The following is a 17,429-nucleotide window of genomic DNA, read 5'->3' as shown; positions in this document are numbered from 1 at the left end:
CTGTTATTACATTACTCCAGAAACAAAAGTGGAGATGAGAAGTTAATGGGACACAAGGACCAGTAATGCTGTTCCAAAAGAGCATACTTAAGATGGAGAAATTCTTCAGAGCAGAAGGCTGCAAGATGCTTACCTTCCATAAAACATCTACCCCAGAAGTACAGGCAGTGAGCAAGTCTTTGCTCAAGTTGGGCTTCACACAAGTGAAACTAAGAAGCTACAAGGGATTGAGGCTAAAGAAATTACAGTACTGCCTAACCAAGCAAATACATTGTTAGTTTTCCATCTTCTGCATTATCCAGCATTGGTCACTAGTAGAGATGGTCCACTGGATGGTTAAACTACTAAACAGCTCAGAGACACCAGCTTCTCTCTCTTGTAGCCTGTGCATCCTCCAAGTCACAAAAGCCCCTTCACAACTCACTCTGCCTAATCTCTCCTTCAAAGCCCCTGATCCCACTGAGACCCTCTGAGTTGCTCTTTAATCCATATAATCTTTGTAAGCTGATCGCCTTCACATCACAGCAGGAAGCAGCATCTGCTCCCAGTACAAGTGGCACCACACCATGCTGGGGAGGTCACCTTCAGACCTGAGTGTGAGCAGCTGTACGTTCCAGGTGACACCAAACCCTACAGATCACAGACCTTCACGTCCCAGTACTGAGCAGCCTCTCCTAGACGGTGTGATGCACTTTGGCACCCTGAACAAAACCAGGATACCAGCATGCTGCTGCCTGCTGAAGTACAGATGTTGAATGGCAGACTTCTAACAGTTAACCCAAACAAGAACTTCAGCCTCAGTGTTTATTGATGGGGTCCTCACTGCGAGTTCTTCCACCACCTTATGGAGACATGTCCTCTCTTGCCTAAAATATAAAGTTTTATTGTATCTGATATCTGCTTTCTTTCAAGTGAAGCACGTTGATTTTTCATGGAGGTATCATTCCCAGTTACTGCAGTTCTAGTTCTCCAGCACAGTAACTCCATGTTGTGCAACAGCTTCTGCTGGCCACTGGTGGGAAACAGCTCCAGCTTTCTACACAAACAAGACAGAGTTCGTAATCACTGCATCACACAGTTCAGTAGTCTCAAGGCCTGTGGAATCTACAGCAGCTCAAGAAAACTTCATTCTTAATTTTTTTTTTCTAGTGACAGCTGACACAGTAGAGTAATAGTTTATTTATTACCCGACAGTCTGCACTGCAGAGTGCACAGAAGCCCCTCAGGAAACTCTGAATGTCAGGGGGAAAAAAAGAAAGAAAAAAACAACTTACCACCACCTTCAGTGTCACAGAGCATCTGTTCCTTTCAGCTTGGGCATGGGAAAGGAACAAATGAAACATGAAAGACAGGGAGCAAGAAGGTGAACAAAACGTTTTCCTATGCTACACTCTTGGAAAGCATGACTGTTCAAACAAATGTCTGATATAAGTACATCTTAATGCAGTAGCGATGAGCGTTCCGACCTGGACGGGAACAAGGTGGCACTCTGCAGGGCAAATCCTGCTGACTCGAGTGCTGTGTCACTGTCATGGTGTCCTGCTGCAGCAATAAATGCTATTTGAGGTGCTGCCACATCCTCTAGGATGCAGAAGGAATAGATCCTCTTTCAGAGCAAGGGAAGAGTGAAATTATAATCTCACTCATCACCCTACTTGCAACAATTTATTCAACATTTTCTCCCTCCAGTCACTCTGCACTTACTCCTAATCTCTCCCTACTTGCCACAATTTCAATTTATCATCCCCTGGCACAGGAGCCAGAACATTGTTCTTGCCGATTAGGATCCTCTACCTCCTGCTACAAGAGTACAGAATAGACCATAATAAGGTTTCTAAATATTCATGCTCTTTGCACATGCACAGCTTGGGCAAGGTACCATGTGACTCATCAGTTTTCCATCTCATTCCTTATGTCCTTGTGAACTTTTTTTTTCCTGCTGAGGTAACTGGCTTATAAAATTTGGCATTTTCCCCTCATAGCAGACCTAGTCTTCCAGATACTGTATCAAAACTGGACAAAAGTCACACAGGAACAGAAAATAAGACCAGTATTTATTGGACAGCATTTTAGAAAAGCATTCCCCAGATACACAATGCCACTGTCTAAAAGCACTACCCATGGAACAAGCAGGTTCCCATGGTGTTCTACAGTCACTATTCCATTCTCCTGAACCAAGGTACAGAAAGACATCTGGGAAAGTACACTGTTTGGATCAGCCAAAGCAAGAGATTTATTCACTGAAAAAAGTCTTTGTGGTGGTTTTTTTGGTTTTGGTGGGGTTTTTTTTGCAGACAGGGCACCACAGCCAAGAGAACAAAGACAAAACCTAGGTTTTCATCCTTTAGAAAACCCTACTGAGATGTATAGTATGTAACACTTAGGACCAACTTTGCTTGCCAGCTTTATTTGCCAATTTTGTTAATCTGACTGTTATCAGGGCTATAAGACCCTTACCATACTTAACAAGTTGCAGAAAACTGCTTTTCTGAAGGGCAGGAGCATTTTGTTATTTACACTGCTTTGTTTCCTGAGGAAATCAAATCTTCTGCTCAGCAGCCTGTTCTACCCTCACACAAACCTCACGTGAACCCTCTGCAGCAAGTTGTCACTTAAGAAATGGGGATCACTGTGCATATACCATTTCCACATTTCTCAGACTCCTGGAATCAGGAGTATAGCTGTCTCTAACATTATAATATACTGTCCATTAACAGATCTCAAGATCTTGCTGCCATTTAACTATTTTTACTTTTTATATCCATCTTCCAATTTGCAGATCTTGGTCTATTTTGAGAAGAGGTCATTCTCCCATTTCACAGTGGGGAGAACTCCTCTATGACTTGCTGGAGGTCCTAGTCTGAGTCAGTGACAGAGTAAAGTCCGAAATCCAGGTTCCTAGCTCCCTCAGCAGTTCACTTCTACTGTTAGTAACTTACCAGTATTGCCTAAATGGCTCTCATGCAAAGAAGTGTCTGCACTTGGCAGAATTTCAGTAGGTTTCTGGTCAGACAAAATTAACTGTAGAACTTACTTCTGCTGTGGCAATTGCAATTTATGTTGCAAAATTGGCATTTATTTTTTCTCTCCAGTGGGAATTCCCAGGTTATTGGCATATGGCCGCATAATCAAAGAGCAAAATCTGAGTTTACAGTCTGATCTGTCACTGTTCAAAGAATGGACAAGGATGCAGGTTGGCACACCAGTTCAGTGAAGTGCCAAGCAAAGATGATCATCCTGTTGTGCAGAAAGCAGGAGCGGCCTGTTGAAGGAGCTTTCAGAGGCCACATGGTCACAATCTGACCTTCCCTCACTGAGTAATGCCATCCCTTGGAAAATCTGGAAAAGGGAATGAAACCCTGCTATCAAGTAGCTGGTAAGTAGCCTGTCAGCAGAGATGGATGGAAAAAGATGCTGAAGTGAAGAAACTGGACAAGATTTGACATTTTTATACCATCCCCTCTCTTAAATTGCACTGTTCATCTGTTCCTCAGTACTGTTGATGCTTGAGAGGAAAATAGACACAGAAGTATCTCCAAATAACACAGTCCAGTCAGTAATTACAACTGTTATCACTGCCATCTTTTAAACCAATGTGTCTTGGAAATGGGGGTGTGGGGGGAAGAAGTGCATGCAAAGTGAAAAGGCTGTTACTTTATTTCTCAGAGGTGAACTAAACTGCTTATTAGAACAGGGATTCCCTTAAGGTCCTGACATAGCTGACACCCTCTCCTTTTCTTGGGAGCCATCAGAAACTACCACAAAGCAAGAACTACCATTGCACCACCTTCTTGCCCCTTTCGTTTAAGCAATGCTGCATCTAACATACAAAGACTAATTCATTGCCAAGGCCTCCAGGCGCTACCATACAGATCACAGAGGAGTGAAAGGTTACGGCAGTCCTGTCTGGTCTGTGTCATTCCTGAAGCAGTTCACTGTCGTGGCTTACCCTTCCTCCATCTCTCTGGTCTACAGGGTCGCTCCTTCGACAGGGAGAGAGGCCATGGCACAGCCAGCCCCTGTTCCCAGCTGTCCCCTTGCACCGCGCTAACAGTCGAGCAAGGCAAATCCTTCAACTAGTAAGGTAGAAGCTTGGGGCCAGGTAGAAATAAGATGTAATCCACTGACGCACTGATAGAAACTTGGGGAAATCAGAACCATAAAATGTCTTCGGGCTTTAAGACATTCAAAAACCATCATTAACTGCATTTCACTAATACAAATACCCAAACGCTCGGGGCGGGGGTGAAGAGGTGCAGCCCCGTACGGCCTGACTGCCTGCGGGGGCTCAAGGGAGCGGAGCCAGGCGGACCCGCTGCTGATGCCACCGGTCACCGGGCCCGTCCCGGCTGGGGCGGGCGCTCCGGCCGCCTCAGGGGCCGCCGCGGGGCCCGCCCGGCTCCTCCCGCCGCCCCGGGCCCGGCCCAGACCCTGCGGCCCCGGGCCGCGCCAACACGCGGCCTCCGCCCCCGCCTCCCGCGGCCCCAGCCCTTCCCTCAGCCGCCGCCCGGCCCAGCCCCAGCCCGGCCCTCCCCTCGGCCGCCGCCCGGCGGGGCCCCGGCCCCAGCCCCAGCCCTCCCCTCAGTCGCCGCCCGGCCCGGCAGGCCCGCACCGCCGTCGCTCCGGGCGGGGCAGGGCGGGGCCCTGCGGCAGGGCGGCGGTGCCGCAGGGCAGGGCGGGCGGGCCCGCACCCCCACAGGCGAGGCCGCCCGCGCCTCGCCCCGGCCCCCGCCGCTCACCGCGCTCCAAGGCGCCGCGCAGCGCCCCGCGCTCCGGCTCCGTCGCGATCGCCCCGATCACCACCAGCAGCGCGTGCCCGCCCGGCGGCCGGGGAGCTGCCGTCTCCATAGCGACCGGCCCGGCCGCGGTCTCCATGGCAACCCCGCCGGCCGCCGCTGCAGCGCGCGGTGACTGGCGCGCGGCTCTTAAAGAGCCCCCAGCCCCTCCCCGATTGGCCGAACGGGCACGTGGTCCTGCGCTACTGCGGAGGGGAGGGGGGGTGGCCGCCGGGACCCGGCCCCGCCCCTGCGCCCGCCGCGCGCCCGGCCCTCGCGCTCCGGCTGGGCCCCGGCTCAGGCAGTCCCGGCTCAGGCAGTGAGCAGCTGCCCAGCTCAACCGCGAGCCGGGCTCAGGGCCTTCGCCGGAGCAGGGCGCAGGGGACGGTCGTTACCTTCACGAGGGAGTGTGGGAGAGTTGCTTAAGGACAGAAATCCACGGAGATTTTTAAGTGCCCGGTGCTGAGCTGTTGCAATATTCACAATCAAATCGTGGAAGCCAGCAGTGCTACATGATGCCGAGGCCTGGCATCAGCATTCACGTCCCTTCTTCCTTCTGCATCACTTGGCAGTAAGCAGAACAGTCAGATCTTCATCTTCTGCATGGTGGTTCTTCCTCTTCAATTAAAGACAAGTGTCATGGTCTCCAACAGCAAGTGAGGAGATTTCCTGGATTCCAGAAACACGAGAGATGAGAAAAATCTCTCTGAACTTTGCTAGCTGCCAGTGTAAAACTGTGGTGAGCTGTCACCTACTGTGCAGACAGACAGACAGCTGTGTGGACAGGAGTCCTTAACGGCCAGGGTGACCGAAGAGGGCCTTAACTGAGGGCACGAGTGCATATCACTGCCAGTTCTAGCTAGCCACATCTTCAAAACGCTTCGATGCAGTATGTGGAAAAGCTGAGCAAACTCAAAGTATGAGACTTCTGCATGCTGAACAAGGGAGAGCCACCAGAAAATAGTTTCAGATAGAAAAATCCATCTTTTCTGACACAGAAAGGGAGATCCATCCTGTGCTGATGTGGCTGGGTGGAAAAGCAACCCAGCTGTTGTAAAACAAGACTCAAGTCAGCAATAATCTGCAGCGTTCCCTAAAACAGGGTCAGGTTCTGCCCCCTGCAGTCCGCAAGATTTCTGTCGAGATGAGCCGCAGTCCGGGGAGCTCGATGGGCAGATGAACCCGGGTCCTGCCCTGTTCTGTTCCTTAGTCCCCACCAAGCCTGCAGTGAGGGCACAGCTGAAACCTCAGAAGGCTCAGACAGTCGGCATTTTGGCAAGCGTATGTAAATCTATAGTGTCGTAAGACTCTGACAGAAGATAATCAGGAAAAAGCCAACCACAGAAGGGGGGAAAAATCCAGAATAATTCTCTCCGCAGGCTACAGCTGATGTACAAGCTTACAGAGTTTTCTCAAACTGAGATCTTTAATCAAAAGGTGCTGTAGCTCTCAACTGATAAGTTAGGAAATGATGCAATAGGTCTTTTTCTTAAATTCTGGTGACACCACTGGCTATGATCTTTATGAAATACATCCCATAAGCAGAGAGAGTTAGTGCATCAAAAGGGTTTAATTTACTTCTGTGTGTTGCAACCTGCATAGCAGCATTAATTTAGTTTGTCTCAAGGGATTGCACTGAAGCAGGTAAATATGTGAATAAAGCAATAAACCTGCAGATGAACACCAGCATACAATAAATTCTGTCATGAAAGTAGGATTGTAGATCACAGAGGGAAAACATGATGACAAAACATGAAGATGAAAGATTTCAGGTATCTTCATACCAGCTGGTAGAAGTGCCTTTTGTTTTCAGGTGATTCAGTCTTAATACTTGCTGCTAATTTTTGACATGGTAGCTTTCCAGAGCTGCAGCTTTTCACTGCAGTGCAGAGACGCTCCTCCAGCTGGCTTTCTTCCAAGGAGAAAAGAAACAGGAGACATGCAAACTGGAGTGAAAGCTTAAAAAGAATACCCAAGCATGGTTCTATGCCATAGAGACTAGAGCCTCTAGGGCAGGCTGTTTGCAATTAAGAGATGGGGTTTTATGATGTGGTCGGTTTACGTTCTTCTACTGTACCCTCAAATGATAGAATAATGATATTTCTGTTGCTTTCTGATGTGAATCAGAGCTGTCTGTGGTCACGGTAGAATTAGGGTGGCTTGAGTCCTGGTGTGTGTGCACTGCATACGGCAGTGAAATGAGGGATTTCCAGCCTACTAAGTTCCTCCTTTTCTCTGTAAATTCACACTCTGGATCCATATAATAGATCTGTATAGCAATTATGGTGTAAGTTTCTGCTTTCATGCACTGCAGCAGTAGCTGGCACCCCCATGAAATATCAGAAGCTGACTGGACTGATTGCAGATATTAGAGGTCCTGACAAACATCAGAGAATGAGAGGTGGCAAAAGCAGACAAAAGGATTACCTCAGAACAGTGAAGGATGATGAATCACAGGTAAATGACCATTATAAAAATGGATTCAGAAAGTAGGCTCAAAATAGCGTAAGAGGGGTCTTCATGGTATCACAGGAAGAACAATCTATACAATTTCAGTTTCTCCGTCCTTTAGCCTGGAATGATTTCCTGTCCTCCCCAGATAAAAATGTCCACGTGAATAAAAATACTTATGGGAACCAGAGATCTACAGCAGTATCTGAATGAGGATAGTGCCTTTAACAGAGGTAGAATATAATGTCATTTTGCTGTGACATTTCTAAGAAGCAGGGAGAAACAGGTGACTGCCTAAAGGGGCTTTCTTCTTTGTTCAGGCCGTGATCTCTCCTGAGGTGAACACAGCTGTCCTTACGTGGAGCAGAAGGACCCAACGTTGATAATGCTTCCAGGTAGAGATGGAGCTGTGGGGCCATTTGTACCGTCACTTCCAGGGTGTGTTGTAAGATACAGAAAGAGACACAGAGGGCTAAGCCCTTCAGTTTGACCAAACCACGTATATTTTTGCTTCTGTTTAACCCCATGGGTGATTTATCCGAGTAGTACTCCTATTCCTCCCACTTTTGTCTTACAGATGGTGTGGCAAGATCCTGAATGTCTCCTGTGTGATTTGGAACAACTGCAGCTCTGATCAAGACTAGGTTCATCTCACCAAAATAAAGACTACATTATAAAGACTATAGATTGCACCTATAAATATATCAGGAGGAGAAGAAAAGAACAATGTATGCTGAAGGACGGTGATGGCATGATAACAAACATAAACCAGCCACGAGCAAAAGTAGGCAAGAAATTAGAATCATAGAATGTCCTGAGTTGGAAGGGACCCACGAGGATCATCGAGACCCACTCCTGACTCCACACAGGTCAAACTAAAAGTTAAACCATCTAAGAGCATTGTCCAATTGCTTCATGAGCACTGACAGGCTTGGGGCCATGACCACTTACCTAGGGAGCTTGTTTCAGTGCTTGACCACCCCTTCAGTGAAAAACTTTTTCCTAATATCCAATCTGAACTTCTCCAGGCACAGCTTTAAGCCGTTCCCTCACATCCTATCACCAGACACCAGAGAGATCAGCACCTCCCTCTCTGCTCCCCCTCATGAGGAAGTTGTAGACAATGAGGTCACCCCTCAGTCTCCTTCTGAGCTGAACAAACCCAGTGTCCCCAGCCACTCCTCATAAGTCGTGCCCTCTAATCCTGCCACAATTTTCGTTGCCCTCCTTTGGACACATTCTCATATTTTTACATCATTCTTAGGCTGCGGAGCCCAGATCTGTACACAGTACTCAAGGGGAGGCTGCGCCAATGCTCAGCACAGTGGGACAGTCACTTCTGTCAACTGGTTAGCTACACCGTGCTTAATGCACACCAGGACAGTCAGCCCTTTGGGCCACCAGCGCATGTTGTTCACTCATACTAAGCTTATCACCAACCAAAACCCCCAGATCCCTTTCTGCAGGGCTGCACTCCAGCCTCTTGTCCCCCAGTCTGTATGGACATCCAGGATTATACTGTCCCAGGTGCAGAATCCAGCATTTGTCCTTAACTTCCATAGAGCTGACAATTGCCCAGTGCTCTATTCTATCAAGATCTCTATGTAAGGCCTCTCTACCCTCAAGGGAATCAACGGTTCCTCCTAATTTAGTATTGTCTGCAAACTTACTTAGTGTGCATTCAACTCCTGTGTCCAGGTCATTGATAAAAACGTTGAAGAGAACTGGCCCTAAAATTGAGCCCTGGGGAACACAACTAGTGATTGGCCACCAGCCAGATCATAGAATCACAGAATCCCAGACTGGTTTGGGTTGGAAGGGACCTCAAAGCCCACCCAGTCCCACCCCCCTGCCCTGGGCAGGGACACCTTCCACTAGCCCAGGTTGCCCAAAGCCCCATCCAACCTGGCCTTGAACACTGGGAGGGGGCAGCCACAGCTTCTCTGGGCAACCTGTGCCAGTGTCTCACCACCCTCACAGGGAAGAATTTCTTCCTTAGATCTCATCTAAATCTCCCCTCTGTCAGATTAAAACCGTTCCCCCTCATCCTACCCCTAGCCCCCTGATCAAGAGTCCGTCCCCCCTTTCCTGTAGCCCCTTTACGTCCTGGGAGGCCGCTCTAAGGTTTCCCCGGAGCCTTCTCTTCTCCAGGCTGAACCCCCCCCAACTCTCTCAGCCTGTCCTCACAGGGGAGGTGCTCCAGCCCCCCGAGCATTTTCATGGCCTCCTCCGGACCCCCTCCAGCAGGTCTGTGTCCTTCCGATGTTGGGGCCCCAGAGCTGGACACAGCACTGCAGGGTCTACCTGTACACTGGACGTTTTGTCCAGAAGGATACTGTGAGAGACAACATCAAAAGCTTTGCTAAAATAAAAACCCCAAACATATCCACAGCCTTTCCTCCTGGCTAGCCTGACCTTGCCTCCAAAGTCCATACACTTTCTTCCTAAGTTAGGGGGAGCTTTCTAGCCCACTAGACCAGTCAAGTTCTGGAACTCTCTCTGGTGGCCAGAAACATAGTTTGAAGGCAGAATTTAACATATTTATGAGGTTTATGTGGTAGGGATGCCTGGACCTCCTCAAAGCACAGGGAGTGCTCATATCTGATAAGTAACAGTTGAGTTCTTCAGGGGAGACAGAGTCCCTGTATCTTTCAGTCGTCTTAAAGTTGTATGGCAAAATCCTCCCCTCAGAAATGGCATGCTCCCAGGGGCATAACTGTGAAGCCAGGTGGACAGTGTTACAGACACTATGGTCTGTGAAAGCTTCATTTTACGAAGCAGAAACCAATTCTGAAACCTGACCTGCAGAGATCCTGTAAAACCAAATAGAAGGAAATAGATGTGCTTGAAAGTGGAGCTGCTCCTTCATTTTTCCTTTCCATGCCGGTGGCATTCCTGTGGGCCAATCTTTCAGTAATACAGAGGGCTTTCCATGTGGAAGTAACGTGCTTTCTTTGTTCAATGTAAGTACTCATGCCATGAGTCACTATCTGTATGGCATCGCCAAACGCAGGTCTGCCAGAGCCCACAAATGGGAAAAGGTAGTGAGAAGCAGCAGTGTTCTGATGACATTCAAGCAAACAGAATGAGACTTGGTGTATTTGGGAAAGTGTAACACTGAATATGCACAAAATACTATTTCAAAGACAAAATACACTGACATAACAAACTCACTGCAGGAAGAACTGGGAAGAGCCTTGAGAAGTCATCCACTGCATCTCTCCGATTCAAGATAGGGCCAACTCTACCTAAAATATTTGTCATAGGCACTTGTCTAACCTGTGATTTGCGGAAAACAGACTCTACAACTCAGAGAGTTATAAAGCAGGTATGTTTACTCCGGCGCTGGGGTGCAAGGGGATTTCTCCACAAAGCTTGCACACCCACAGAACATTTTACCAAAAACTTAGAGTGTGAATATACATATTCATTGGATTACATAACACAAATATCCATATGCATAAGTAAGGCTGGGTTAGTTCGAAAGGCTGGTGTCAGCAGTTTATGTTACCTTTGCGCCTGCACATTGCCTCCTGGGTGGTCATCTTCGGGGGTCTTTTGGAGGAAGGCTTGTAGTCTTTCTCACTTTGTACTTTTCCTCAGAGCATGCGCAGATTCTCTTAGCCAATTTCTTGAATAACAAGAGTGTTTTCAGCCAGTTTACTCATTCTATCTTATCTAAAAGTACCAGTGTATCCATTTCTACCATCCATATATGACTATCTTATTCATTACCAAGACTAAACTAGTTAGAGCACATCTGCTTTCCAAGGACAAGAAACATTTTTGTCGAACATAGTAATTCTTGGTAAGTTTCCACAGAAAACTGCTTTGTTTTGATGAACACAGTAGCAGTAGCCCTTGGTAAGCTTCCACAGAACAGTCAGGGCAAGCAGGATTATTAAGCAATATTCAGAAATCATTATAAGTTGCTATAAGTAAATAAGTTGCAAAGCATGTGATCATTTCCTTGTATCATCTGCTTATAAAAATATTTCAAGAATAAACCGCTGATTAATGCAGTCTATTCCAATGCTTAAAGAACACTGCCCCACCACCCAAACACCCAACCTAAATGGACTCTTGACAGGACAAGACACAATGGGCTTAAATTTCAAGCACAGCAGACACAAACCCTAATTTATTACATTCTTCCCTGCATCTCCATTATTTTTTTTAAAGCAATTTGTGTTTTACAGAAGATCCATCTGAAATCTCACAGGGGTCTTTGCCCAGTATTACTTAAATCTTTTTCTCCTTCTGATACAGAGAAATGACCACTTTCCTTGCAAATTATTTACTTATAGCAACATATGATGATTTCTGAATATTGCCTAAGAATCCTGCTTGCCCAGACTGTTTTGTGGATTCTGTGTAGCTTACCAGATAGTTTGGGGATTGGCTATGATAATAAAGTAGCAGGTAGCCCTGGGATATGAATTAAAAAGATAACTCACTGATAGCAGACTCAAAGCCCTCAATGGGCACTTAGGCAAACTTAAACTTGAACAAAAGGACTCAGAGATGCTATCTAGGGAGGATGATCTCACCGATTTAGGAAGAAGACACCTGGACTTTGCTTCACAGTGCGTGCCCTGGAAAGAGCAGACACCGTGAAGAGGACCACGTACTTCTCCACTTGACCACCAAAGACCCTCACCCTATTTCTACTACGCATGCTCAGACTATGCAAATGAGTTCTGAGAAATAATTATAATATTCACACCTATTCCCCTAACTAATTGTAATAACCAGACCTTTCCTAATGAATTTGTATGCTTTGGTGTAATAAATATTTGGCTACTTGCCAGAGACGGTGTGCAAGCTTTGTGGAGAAATCCCCTTGCACCCCGGCCGGAATAAACATACCTGCTTTATAATTCTCTCCAAGTCGTAGTGTTTGTTTCCACGTGTCACTTCCTACATCCCTAAAAAACCACCCCAAAAAAATACCACTAACAAAAAACAAAACCACCCAAAAGCAGACCACTTCCTCTCATGAGGTTTTAAAAATCTTTCTTTTGTCAGCTATCTAGCATGCATGAGGCTTAAATCACTTGCGTGTGCAGACCGCAGTATTCAGTCAGATATGTTGTCTGAATGACATAGCAAATGTCAAAGGGTAAACTCATTAACATTTTTTTAACAGGGCACATGCCTTTTACATTAGCATGTGATAACACAATAGAACTATAGTGCTTACTGTGCAGTAAAGGACTTAACAGGAAACAGTTATGTCAGTAGTTACAGAGCAATTGTGTTAGACTCATTAAGCAAACCAAAGTAATGATGCAAGTAAGAAGTTAAAAGGATGATCTTAACTTCAACATCTCATCGTTCATGTAGTACAGGTTTATATTGTGCATATTTTGTCATTACATATCAATACAGTTCAGTGGACCGTTTCCACATGAGACAAAAATGGTATGAAAGATAATGAACAACAGTATACTCCTGTAACACCAATTTAAACTGAAATGTAACCTGTTCTTCTTTTCTCAATGGCTACATTTCTTAGCCATCAGGGTCAGAGAGTATTCTCTGTATCTTAGAATTACAGTGCTCATTAGACATGGATTCTAATAATGGAAACGTCTAATGAGACATGACAAATCGATGAAGCCCTCCTGTGTGTAGAGGACGGATTCCTCCTGTGATACTCCCTACGGTGTAAGAAATTCAGAGGCAAATTTGAAAGACAACAATGAAAATTCTGTGCAAGTCTTCTCTTGAATTTGCCACAGGGTGTCACTGTTACTCTTGGCAAATAAAGGAAGATGCTCAATATATCCATGAGATCCATAAATGCTGCAATACCACTGAGACGTGGCTAGAAGTTTTTAACAGTATTACGCATTTTCACAAAAAAAAAAAAAAAAGCCGCAAATTCTAAAGACATCACTCTGTAAAATCTCGATAAAGGCAGATGTTTAATTAAGCAAAATTCTCCGAGTGTGACTGTGATGATCCTTTAGACAATGTGCGAGGAACGCTGAGTGGTGACCAAAGCTCTCTGCTACCTTTTCTGTCAGCAAAATTTTGGTTAACACAAAGCATAAAAAACACCAAACTCCCAAGCTCAGAAAAAACTCAGGGGCAGTTCTTCTAAAGCATAAGATCTTAAATCAAGCAAAGCTCAAAGAGCAACATGCATTTCACATTGAGCGTCCCAGGAGCTGCTGCAGACATGCAGAAGAGGTTCCTCTCCCAGCACTGCCTTCCCTTCCAAGACTGACTTTGCCTGAAAGACCAGATGAAGCTCTGGGCCTAGCACAAATAGCTGCTCTCAATCCATGCAAGGATTATCTCAATAAATAATACAGTGGAATAGCCTCAAACATTGCAAAATATGTGGGAGAGCCATAACTTTTGCTGTCATAGATCAGTGAAAAAATGTTTTGAGCTCAGCAGAGCATCAGTGATGTATACCAACCTAGGATCTAGTTTAAGAAGAAAACTGAAGTAGTAATTGTCATGATACAAAAAAGCCTGAACTGTGTGAGAGGATGAGTAGGAATTGCTGGTCAGAGGAGAAAGGAGATTTGCTTCTTGCAAAGTGACAGGAATGAAAACATCATGCATCACGCACTGCTGCACATACTCCAAACAGTTACTCTCATTAAATCTGACTTCAGTTTCTGCTAAGGGTCAGTTTCAAATGCCATTGCAGTAAACAGGCTTCCATTATATGCAACTGAAGTTGAAGCAGACTATAAGTGAAGACAGATTTTACTGACTTTGCTGTCTTGTTCTTCTGCTACCATTTCCTGATGATATCAGGACTGCGAGGTAGGGACTTTGCTAGGTGGCCTTTGTGATCTTGCTATCTCCATTAAGAATAACTTAAAAGGGTTCAATAATTGCATATCAGAATATATATGTCTGTATATGTAATACTGGATTTCCATGTTGTGCCATGCTCTTCTTCACTAGCTTTGAGAATTGTATTTCAGTACATTGCAAGTATCTTATGTTATATAAGCCATTAAATTCTAGAAAGGTGTTACAACTCAAAGTAGAGCTTCTAAAATGCAAATAACTGAGTAGAAGTTAAAACATATTTTATGCTACTGCCATGCTTTGAAAAGATAAATGTTAACCTGTTTCCTACTAAATAATAAACCTTATTTACTTTACAGAGATCTTACGGGGATTGATCACTTTGTATCTTACCCAAGTTTGATTATGTGAAGCGCTGTGACCCAATTCCACATATGCTTTCCTTTGTGAGAATAATCTCCCCAAAATGAATGTGACAGCTCACAGCATATAGTAAACTGCTTGCTTACCTCTTTGCATGTATAATATTTTATGTTGCAAAACAAAAGGGATTGCTGGTCTCTGGTATTTTGCCACATTAATAGCAAAGTCTCAACCATTACTTAACATTTTGAGCTTCCAGTTATCAAGGACTAATGAGACAAAAAATGAATAGTATAACATTATCACCATTTATTTGTAGTAATCTCCATTACCCAGAGTGAGGAGAGACTAAGAAAATCCAAATAATACTGACACCATGAGACAGAGCACAGTGGTGGGATACTGGATCTATTGATTGATTTGGGGCTAGTTTGGGCCCGTTATCTATAGCTTTGTGCCCTTTATTTCAGCAAACTATCTAGTGGTAAATTGATTATTTACATTCATTAGGTTGCCCTGGCTGTATTCCCACACCATGTTAAATTCAAAAAATAATGAGGAAAAAGTGAGGAAGGAATTCAGTATTATTCTGTCCCTGAGGCCCTACTGCCACCTGACATCACTGTTCCCGTCAGGTACAGGCAGGCAGTCAAGCTGCATGTCTACAAGAACTGACAGCTCTGGAAAGGATTTCAGCAGGTAGAAAGCACTTAGGGAAGTCACACAAATTATTTCAATAGGTCAAAAGATCATGCCTTACAGATGGCAACTGTTAAGACAAATCCATTAACCAAGGCAAAGACAGAAATTCAGTTAAGCGTGAGTCTCCTTGCAGTCTGCTGGGGATAGGCTGGGACTGGTGACCCCTGTGCGCACACAAACGGGCAGGAACTCCCCGTGGCAAACACCACATCAGGGGAAAAAGCCCTCCTCCACCTGCACTACTATGCTTGCTTTCAAATAAAGCATAATAAAGTAGCAGAAACTCTCTAAATAAGATGACAGTTGTCTGACACACAAGATCTAAGTCCAAGCAGAGACCAAAGAACTTCATATATTTCATGATGACTGTGAAGCCCTTTCTGCTTATCATTGGCCCTGAAAAGAATCCTCGTCAAGCTCATAGGGGAACAACTGAGGATTCGGGACAAGATTTAAACAACGCCGACAGGAATGGAGTCATCTATACTACAGCAAGGTAATCAACTGTGTTCACATGTGGCAAGGGCAATAGAGTATTATGATATTAGAAGCAAAACAGCAAGATTTTCACAAGGGAGATATTTTAATCATCATTCAGAAGTTTAAAAAGGAGAAAAAAATAAAATGCACAGCTATGCTCATTTGAGAGCCTTTCACTTGAGCTATCAGAGAAACAAGGAAAGGCCTGTTGGAACAGCAGAAGAGGTCTGGCTCTTGGGGTCTTCTCAGCCCAAGGCCATGCGGCATGATTAACTGCAAGTTATAAACAAGCTCAATTGTTATTTATACTCTTGCTCACAGAAGCATGTAGTGGTTAATACTGAAATGTCCACACATATTTTATATGGTATCTAAAATACCATATGAACCTGGTTTTCACATAAGCATAAGACATTTTCAGTAGGTCAGACACCTTTCTGTGACTGTGGTTTCAATTATACTATTAGCCAATACCCTGTAGTCCCAGAACAGTTTGTACGCATGCTAAGGCTTCTTATGACAATCTATCTGCCAAATCACTATCTTTGTGCAAGTTAGAAACAAACAAACAGTAAAGAAAAAAAAAAAAGTCCATGGAGAGGCATTAATGGAGTCAGTGTAAGAGGAAAAAAAGAGAAAGTGTAAACAAACACAAGTAATGAAGTAATGCAAGTAATGGTCTAGTTCTTGCAAACTGTGACCAATTTGATACTTATAGAAAACAAAACCATTGCAAGGCAGTATTCCAGACAAGTAATGGCTTTTCTTTCTGTGCTGACTTTTTTCCTTCACTCAAAGCAACTAATATCTTAATGGAGTCTGGTTACCTATCATCTTTAATTCACCCACTACTGAACCCGATGGTTTCAAATTCCCAGAAGCTGAAGGACCCTTTGGTAAACAGATGTTCTTGCTGCACATTAGTTATGTCTAAGCACACCAATACCATTTTGTTGTACAATAAAATAATTATTGGTTTTACAATACCCTTGTTAGATAGGGATTATAACAATTCAAGTTGGAGGAAATGGCACAACATTAATTTAAGTAATCTCTCAAGATTACACAGCAAAGCCATGACATAGCAAGTAGGTGACATGTCATTACCAGTTCCTGCTTACAGTGTTAACCTTCCTCAAACATCACACTTTCAATTAAGTGTGGCAGTAAATAAATGCTATTTATACAAAGCTTGCAGCTTGAGTTTTTTATAAATGAGTATGTAGGAAGCACTGTGAAATAACTTATAGTTAATATTTAAATTGCTGCTCATTTACACTTTAGGCAAGTTTCATTGCTGCTATTTGTAAAGAATTTCAAAGCTCAGATTTCAGTGATTCACTTGAAGAATTTTTATAAATAACACTATGTTAAAAAAAAGAAAAATAAAAACTTATGACAAGGAAATCTTCTGGCTCCTAGGGGAAAGAATTATTCTTAAAGACAGTAAATGTTTTTTTTAACCTATCAAAAGAACAGGTTCTTTGGTCTGTCTTACAAAAAAAATATTCAGGCAGGGAACTGCTTCTGTCATGGATGCCTAAACCTTACGGAAGTCCCTCAGAAATGTCAGGAAAATGATTCTACATAGGATAATCTGTAGTTTGACAGAACACAAAAGATATTACTGCCTTAGCAATGGCATCATTTACTTGTGATGGTTTATGTCATACACATAAACATGTCTTGTAATTAAGACTCAATTCCACCAGTAATACAAGTGTCAATTTAAACAAACATACTCATTTTTCCTAATGAATTTTGAATTCTTTTCTATAAGGTACTCCAGACAGATAGGACACAAATGCCTTTACCACACATGGAGAGAGAGAAACACATTTAAGCCCTGCATGCATTCCCAGTATTTCCTCACTGGGT

General features: G+C 44.4%; 1 protein-coding gene across 1 annotated transcript in view; it reads right to left on the bottom strand.

Annotated features, from left to right (window-relative positions):
- The window catches only part of MAP1A (microtubule associated protein 1A), a 65,305-nt gene extending 60,423 nt beyond the window's left edge, over window positions 1–4,882 (bottom strand). Inside the window, exon 1 of the mRNA XM_074837716.1 lies at window positions 4,740–4,882. Within this exon, the coding sequence (XP_074693817.1) occupies window positions 4,740–4,875 (136 nt within the window). The 5' untranslated portion in view covers window positions 4,876–4,882. The remainder of the gene's footprint in view (window positions 1–4,739) is intronic.
- Between the last annotated feature and the right edge of the window lie 12,547 nt (window positions 4,883–17,429).

The sequence above is a fragment of the Strix aluco genome, chromosome 12 (genome assembly GCF_031877795.1).
Source record: "Strix aluco isolate bStrAlu1 chromosome 12, bStrAlu1.hap1, whole genome shotgun sequence".
Classification (NCBI taxonomy): Eukaryota; Metazoa; Chordata; class Aves; order Strigiformes; family Strigidae; genus Strix; species Strix aluco.
The sequence above is the reverse complement of the archived record's forward strand: the minus strand, read 5'-3'. Positions and strand labels throughout refer to the sequence as shown.